Source organism: Trichomycterus rosablanca, chromosome 15, assembly GCF_030014385.1.
Source record: "Trichomycterus rosablanca isolate fTriRos1 chromosome 15, fTriRos1.hap1, whole genome shotgun sequence".
Lineage (NCBI taxonomy): Eukaryota > Metazoa > Chordata > Actinopteri > Siluriformes > Trichomycteridae > Trichomycterus > Trichomycterus rosablanca.
The window spans coordinates 24603536-24611570 of NC_086002.1; the positions used below are offsets into that span (position 1 = coordinate 24603536).

The window sequence follows — 8035 nt, forward strand, 5'->3', positions numbered from 1 at the left end:
CAAAATGAGTGGTCGAGGAAAGACCGGTGGTAAGACTCGGGCTAAGGCCAAGACTCGCTCATCCCGTGCCGGCCTTCAGTTCCCTGTGGGCCGTGTTCACAGACTGCTACGTAAGGGTAATTACGCCCACCGTGTGGGAGCTGGTGCTCCTGTCTACTTGGCTGCCGTGCTGGAGTATCTGACCGCTGAGATCCTCGAGTTGGCTGGTAACGCCGCCAGAGATAACAAGAAGTCTCGTATCATCCCTCGTCATCTGCAGTTGGCCGTGCGTAACGACGAGGAGTTGAACAGACTGCTTGGAGGTGTAACCATCGCTCAGGGCGGTGTGCTGCCTAACATCCAGGCTGTTCTGTTGCCCAAGAAGACCGAGAAAGCAGCCAAGGCCAAGTAAAGTCGCTCTCGTGTTCTAACCAAAAGGCTCTTTTAAGAGCCCCCCATTTCCACAGAAAAAGTGTAAATAATACAAATGTAATATTGTTTCATAGACTCACACGGCATAAACCACATGATTTATGACATGGTAAAATTAACAAATCAATATGTACGACTTATTTTTTCACCATTTATCTATCTTTACATATTTCACTATATATGTATACATTAGCCAAGTTATAGATCACTTGCAGTAGCAAAACCAACAATATAGACGATTAAAAGTGGTGCAACAAACGTGTTTGTGTAATGCACATGGAACAAAAATATTAATAATGCTAATAATAACAACAATAATAATAAGCAAAATGAACGAAATATTCAATATATTTTTTTAAAAGGTATATACTTTAAATGCGATTGTAAGCTGTGTTCTAAAAGCACAAAGAAACAATGGAAAGTATTATAAATCCCGCCAACAGCATGGAGGAAATACTTTGTTTTTTGAAACGAGGCAGCGGCAGAACGCCGACCAGTAAGTGACATTTGACGTAAGCACGATCGTCCAATGAAAAAAGAGCTTCATCAAGACGCCCAATGAGCGCGGAGCGGCTCTGGTACTTAAAAAGAGCGTGTTGGGCGGGTTAACATATTCTGTCCTACAGTTGGTGAAGTGCAGAGTTCCAGACGCGATGGCAAGAACCAAGCAGACCGCTCGTAAATCCACCGGTGGTAAGGCGCCGAGGAAGCAGCTCGCCACTAAGGCTGCCCGCAAGAGCGCCCCGGCTACTGGCGGTGTGAAGAAACCTCACCGTTACAGGCCAGGTACCGTGGCTCTGCGTGAAATCCGCCGTTATCAGAAGTCCACTGAGCTGCTCATCCGCAAGCTGCCCTTCCAGCGCCTGGTTAGAGAGATCGCTCAGGACTTTAAGACCGATCTGCGCTTCCAGAGTTCTGCCGTCATGGCTCTGCAGGAGGCCAGTGAGGCTTACCTGGTCGGTCTGTTCGAGGACACCAACCTGTGCGCCATCCATGCCAAGAGAGTGACCATCATGCCTAAGGACATCCAGCTGGCCCGCCGTATTCGCGGAGAGCGTGCTTAAACGAACCCACTCCATCCAGTTATCCCCAAAGGCTCTTTTAAGAGCCACTTACATGCTTCCACTGAAATGGGCACTTTTCATAACATTTTCTTTTATTTATTCGTGTGCGTGTGTCGGTTCCGAGTTATAAATTAATTATGTTTATCAGTTATAAATAGTAAAAACGGTTTACATAAGTACAGCAGATTAAAGATTGTCAGGTGGCGTCTTATAACACATAATTATAATATTGTATTATAACATACTGATTGATAATTTTTATAGTGTGTATGTTTACGGGGTTCTGTTAAGCATTAAGTTAGTACGAGTAATATAGTCGTTATGAGTAGTAGAGTAAATTATTATTCAGAATAATGTATTAATGTCAATAATAAAATACTATTATAGGTAATTAACACAGCAATTACAATTTTGAACATATTGTAAAATATTAACTGTAAATAATCATAATTACTCATAATAATGCATTATTTCTATTATACATTGTTGTAATAGTATTATAGGCAGTAATAGTACTAGTAGCTGTAATTATAATGTTATGGAGAATCAATTAGTGGAGCGTGGCTCCCATCTCGTGGTTAAAATGTGACAACACAAACTAAATCTGTGTGTATGAGTATGTATGTGTTTTCTTCTCTGTATGTATAATATGTATTTTTATGTGTGTATATATATATATATATATATATATATATATATATATATACACATAAATATATATTAACTGTCCACTTGTCATAGACTAAAATCTTTACATATTACAATACACTGACATTCATTTTATTTAGTGTTACACATTTGTGCTGTAAGTTCTACAACTACACATTTTTTATTTTTTTTGTTTAATGTTTTCATTTTTTAATGTTTTTTTTTCAGTTTTTTATTTTACTCGGACATCTCTCTCTCTCTCTCTCTCTCTCTCTCTCTCTCTCTCTCTCTAATTTACTCAAATTTTACTCAAAATTTTCTTATTTCAACTACCATTTTGATCATAAACTGAACCTTATCTCCTGATATAGATTGTATTGGCTACATTGTCATGTCTCTAATGGCTATTTGTCCCACCTAATTGTACAATATTAAAACAGACAAATATTGCGGATCTACTACATTATAATAGGTTTTAGTGTTGTATAAAAGCCCGGTTGAATTTTTTTCTTTTTTCTTTTGTTTCTTTGTTTGTTTCTTTTTTATCCTGTTGGCAAAGCATTCCTAAAAACTGCATAGCGTACATCAGTTACAATAATAGTTATGTGGAAAACATTGGATGGATCGTGAGCCGATTTACTGTGAAAAACAGTGGAGGCACTAGCGCGTTCTATAAGATCTACTCCGAGCAACTGCGGTCACAGTGGGCGGTCGCTGCTTAACTCCGCCCCATCGTCTTCAACTAGGTCCGGTAGAGGGAAATAACAGGCTCGCTATGAACGCTCGTCCTGCATTGACTCGCTTCATCTCGACGAGAGCAGTAACCATGTCTGGCAGAGTACTCTGATGAAGTTTAAATAAAATATTAAATAAAAAAAGAAAAGGCGGCTTTGATCAGTAATCCTCTTCAAACACGTGAACGTTTTGGCCGCAGCACCTTACGGTGTTTGCGGCCGCTAAGTACAAACATTTGAAAGTATGGCTTCCAGTTTGTCTTTTCGAGAGTCATATAATAACCGTTTTCTCAAATACTGGGCGAAAATCTCCTTCATAGGATCTGGATCTGCTCCAAGCAGAGATGAGGTGGCAGAAAAGCTTTTTATGTCCCAGTCGGTGAGTGGGGAAGACATTTTCTCCTTCATCAGCCTTCCAAACCGGAAAGACTTTGAACTTTGTTTTCGTAACGAAAGATCATTACGAGTTTTCATGGACATTTACAATTCAAACAAAGAACAATGGAGAGATTTCGAAATATTCTCACCTTTGCAGTTTGACATAAAAACAGTGATTGTGAAATTTTGGACAGGAAGAATTCCAGATGAAGATGTGGAGCTGTATTTACGTCGCTTCTGTAACATTGTAAAACCAGCCATTAAGCCTGTGGATCGGTTCGGCATTTGGTATGGGATTAGGAAATATCAAGTGAGAATTAAGAAAGACCTCAACAACCAAGACATAGGGATTCCAAACAACATCTCACTGGGTCCGTACAATGGGAAAATTATCTACCAAGGCCAAATTTCCAGATGTTATACATGTCAAGCGACTGATCACATTGCTAAAGAATGTAAGGAGGTGAAATGTTGGCAATGTAGCAGTTTTGGACATAAAGCTAAAGATTGTAACAACTCTGCAATTTGTAATTTATGTGGAACCGTGGGTCACACTTTCTTTATGTGCCCTAACTCTTATGCTAACCGTTCTAAGACAAGCTTTGGCACAGAAGTAAAGGAAAACCTTTTTGAAAGTGTACAACCGTTATCAACGACTGAGGCTGGGGAAAAAAATATTCCACCTGAAGCCAATTCTAGTAATGAACCTGAATTATCACAGACAAAGGATAAACAACAAAATGAAATGGATCAAACTGAAAGCCTTTTTATTAATACAACTTTGGAGGAAAATGGGACTGTTACAGAATGTAAAAATGTTGAAGATTTAAAGCAAACTGGTAATAACGACAGCAGTGAAACATCATCAACAGAGGACAGCAGCAGTGGTTCATCCAGCAGTGACGATTCATCTACAACTGAGTCGGGAGAGGAGTCAACTAAAGGTTCAGCATCGGAGTCGTGCAACATTGCTTTAAAAGTTTCACTTATCTCTAATGAAGGAACTGAGGATATACGCCAGGACGACACGTCTGCTTCCAAGGAACTGAAAGAGAAACGCAGTTCTTCATTAAATCCTCATGTGCGAAAAGAGGAACTTCACCGAAACAAGAAGGGTCGAAGTATGGAGCACACAAGCACAGGAACAAAGACTTCTGAACACCTGACAGACAGCAACGACAAACGGAAATGGAATTATTCAGAAGAGACTGAAGGTAATGAAGTTTTAGTTACTAAAAAGGTTAAAAAGAAAATTCAAAAATGATCTTTCTAAATGTCCTTTAATAGTTTATTGGTTGCTTCTTGTAATGTAAGAGGAATTCAGTCAGCTTCTAATAGATTTAAAAAGATACAATTATTGTTAAGGGAGAATTTTGATATTTTATGTGTGCAAGAAACTCGGCTTTCAAATGTAAATGATGTTAAAGATGTACAAAGTTTGTGGTTTAAAAATAAGAGTTTCCTTTCAATCGGGGAAAGTAAAGCTGACGGTATCGGAATTATGTTTTATAAAGAAAATGTAAAAGTTATTCAATTACGTGAAATTATTCCAGGCAGATTAATGTTTATTGATGTGTTTTGGTTTGATAAAAAAATCAGAGTAATAAATATATACACGGCTCAAGACAAAAGTAAGAAAATCCAACTTTTTAATAAAGTTAAAGCATTATTATGTGTAGGGTTTTATATTATAGTGTGTGGTGATTTTAACACAATTACCGATGAAAAAGATAGAATTTCAAATAAACCATTTAAATTAAGTAGGGAAGGAAAAGTTTTAAAACAAATTATGGAAGAGTATTGTATGCAAGACACTTTTAGAATAATGTGTCCTGATCGAATTGACTTTACTAGATCTGATAGCTCATGTCAAACTAGAATTGATAGAATTTATGTTAATAAAAATTTTCAAGTAAAATCTTATAAGACAAAATTAATTATTGAATCCGATCATTTGACAGTGATATCCAAGATTGATTTTAAAAAAGAGATTAGTAAAAATTATTGGAAACTAAATATAAATATTTTAAAGCATCCAGAAGTAATCATGGGATTAAAAGAAGAGTTGTTTAGAATCATGTCTTTAAATTTATTTATAAAAAATGATTGTAAATTGTGGGAAATTCTAAAAATTCAGATCAAATATTTTTTAAAACACGGAAGTAAAATGGTAAATCAGAAAAAAAATAAAAGGTATAACTATATTATGAAAAAATATATTAATTTAAAACAAAAACGTTTTTTAACGGACTACGAAGATAATGAATTATCAGATTTAAGAAAAGAAATAGATACCTTAAATAATGAGTCCTTGACAAAATTGCAAATTCAAATAGGATATAATTCTGATGAAACTTTAAATTCATCTCAAGTGACTCATTTATACTCCCAAAAAAGACAAAAGGCTTACATTAGTTCTATCAAAGATAAAAATGGTACAGTAGTTACAGATGCTAAAGAGATAATGAATACTATTAAAGATTTGTGTGAAGATATGTATAAGGAAATTGAAATTGATAAAAAATCTTTAAAATCCTTCTTAGACTTTAAACATAATACAAATTATGACTATTTAGGCGAAAGTATTAAAGAATGTGAAGTGGTGTCTGCTATTAAACAACTGAATCTTAAAAAATCTCCTGGTAAAGATGGTTTGCCATCTGAATTTTATCACTTTGATATTCTTGTTTTTTCAAATTTATTAACACGGGTGTTTAATTTAGGTGTAAAAAGAGGTTATATGCATGACACTTTTTATGATGGTGTTTTATCTTTATTGTATAAGAAGGGAGATGTAAATGATATTAATAATTGGAGACACTTAACCTTAATGAACATCGATTACAAAATTTTCGCCAAAATAATAATGAATAGGTTAGAAGATGTATTAAATTCAATAATAATTAAAGAACAAACCTGTGCTATCAAAGGAAGACTAATGTGGGATAATTTAAATATTTCGAGGGAATTGGTGTTTGAGAGTGGTGAAAGTTTTTATATGGTCACTTTGGACCAGAAGAAAGCCTTTGATTTTGTATCAAGAGAATATTTATGGGAAGTTTTGAAAATGTATAATTTTTCTGATGATTTCATTGCCATGATTAAGTGTATGTATATAAAATCTAATGTGCAGATTAATGTTAATGGTAATTTGACAGAATGTTTTCAAGTCATGAGAGGTGTTAAACAAGGTTGTCCCCTCAGTGCTGCCCTTTATGTTCTTGGCTTAAGTCCATTAATTACTAAAATTCGAAATGATAAACGACTACAAGGAGTTAGATTAGGTGACAACCAATTTATAATTTCTGCATATGCTGATGATATTACTGTGTTCATTAAAACAAGAAAAGATTTAGACATTATTTACGAACATTTCTCCTTATATGAGAAAGTGTCGGGAGCCACCCTGAATGTTTTAAAATCAGAATGTGTGTGGATTGGAGACATTAATAAAAAATTTCCAATTGATGTACCTGAGACTGAACATCTTAAAGTCCTAGGTATATATTTTGATAACAATGGCTGTGTAGATTATAACTGGAAAGAAAAAGAACAAATTATTAAAGAAGAATTTAGTAAATGGAAAAATTGTAATTTAAGTTATAAAACAAGAATAAATATGGTTAAGACCTTTATCTTATCAAAAATAATATTTTTATCCTGTATTTTCCCTCCCACAGATAAATGGCTTAAAAATATGAATAAATTATGTTGTAATTTTATTTGGAATTCAACACGTGAAGTAACTAAGCGTGAACTTTTATATAAACAGAAAAAAATGGGTGGTCTAGGAGCAATTGATCTTTCCATTAAAACAAAAATTTTTGTATGTAAAATTATTGCAAATGGCATTTACAGACAAGCTGATTGGATTGGAAACATCACAAATTGGAAACAGAAAAAAGGCCGCTCTAGAGCTTTAGTTCCTTATTATAAATTAATTTATGGTGATTTTATAAATAAATTTAATGTTTTGAATATAGATTGGATTAAGGATTCTAATAAAAAGATTTACAAGCTAATAGTAGATTTGAAATATTGTAATATAGTGGATTTTAGAGGCCTTAGAGAGGAAGAAAAGAAAGAATGTGTAAATAATATTTTATGTAAAAAAATATCTGAGAAGTTAAGGGATATTACATGGTTGGTAGCAGTGAGGAGACTTCCAGTGAGATCTGTAGTGAAGTGGAGTTGTTTTGTGAAGACAAACATGTGCCCTATGCCAAAATGCCAGACAGAGGAAACTTTAGAACATTTTATTCTAGAGTGTTATCGTTCCCAAGAAGTATGGAGCAAAATGGAAAATTTAGGTCTTGAGATTAAAATTCATATGAAGTCCGTCTGTTTCGGTATTTTTGATGAAATCATGTCTAAAGATAAACATGACTTCTTGTGGTTAGTACTGTGTATTGTGAAGTCTAAATTATGGAAAACAAGATGCAGAATGACTATTGACCAACAGTTTGTTTCAGCAGAGAATGTTTATAAAAATATAAGAACTGAACTGAAAAGAATACGAACAATGAATATTTTATTTAAGGACTCTGAATTGTGGAAGATTTTAAAATTGTAAATGATTGTCTTGATAATGTAATGTAATTTCCATGTACTCTGATGAAGTTTAAATAAAATATTAAAAAGAAAAAAGAAAGGGCGGCAAAGGTCTTGGAAAAGGAGGCGCTAAGCGTCACCGCAAAGTTCTCCGTGATAACATCCAGGGTATTACTAAACCCGCCATCCGCCGTTTGGCTCGCCGTGGCGGTGTGAAGCGTATTTCCGGCTTGATCTACGAGGAGACCC

General features: G+C 34.8%; 2 protein-coding genes across 2 annotated transcripts; both read left to right on the top strand.

Moving 5' to 3' along the window:
* Positions 1 to 4: 4 nt before the first annotated feature.
* Positions 5 to 391, top strand: LOC134329000 (histone H2A-like). Its single transcript, XM_063010239.1, has one exon. The coding sequence runs from the start codon at positions 5 to 7 to the stop codon at positions 389 to 391; it is 387 nt and encodes a 128-aa protein (XP_062866309.1).
* A 673-nt stretch (positions 392 to 1064) lies between these two features.
* Positions 1065 to 1476, top strand: LOC134328926 (histone H3). Its single transcript, XM_063010168.1, has one exon. The coding sequence runs from the start codon at positions 1065 to 1067 to the stop codon at positions 1473 to 1475; it is 411 nt and encodes a 136-aa protein (XP_062866238.1). The 3' UTR covers position 1476.
* The last annotated feature ends 6559 nt before the right edge of the window (positions 1477 to 8035 follow it).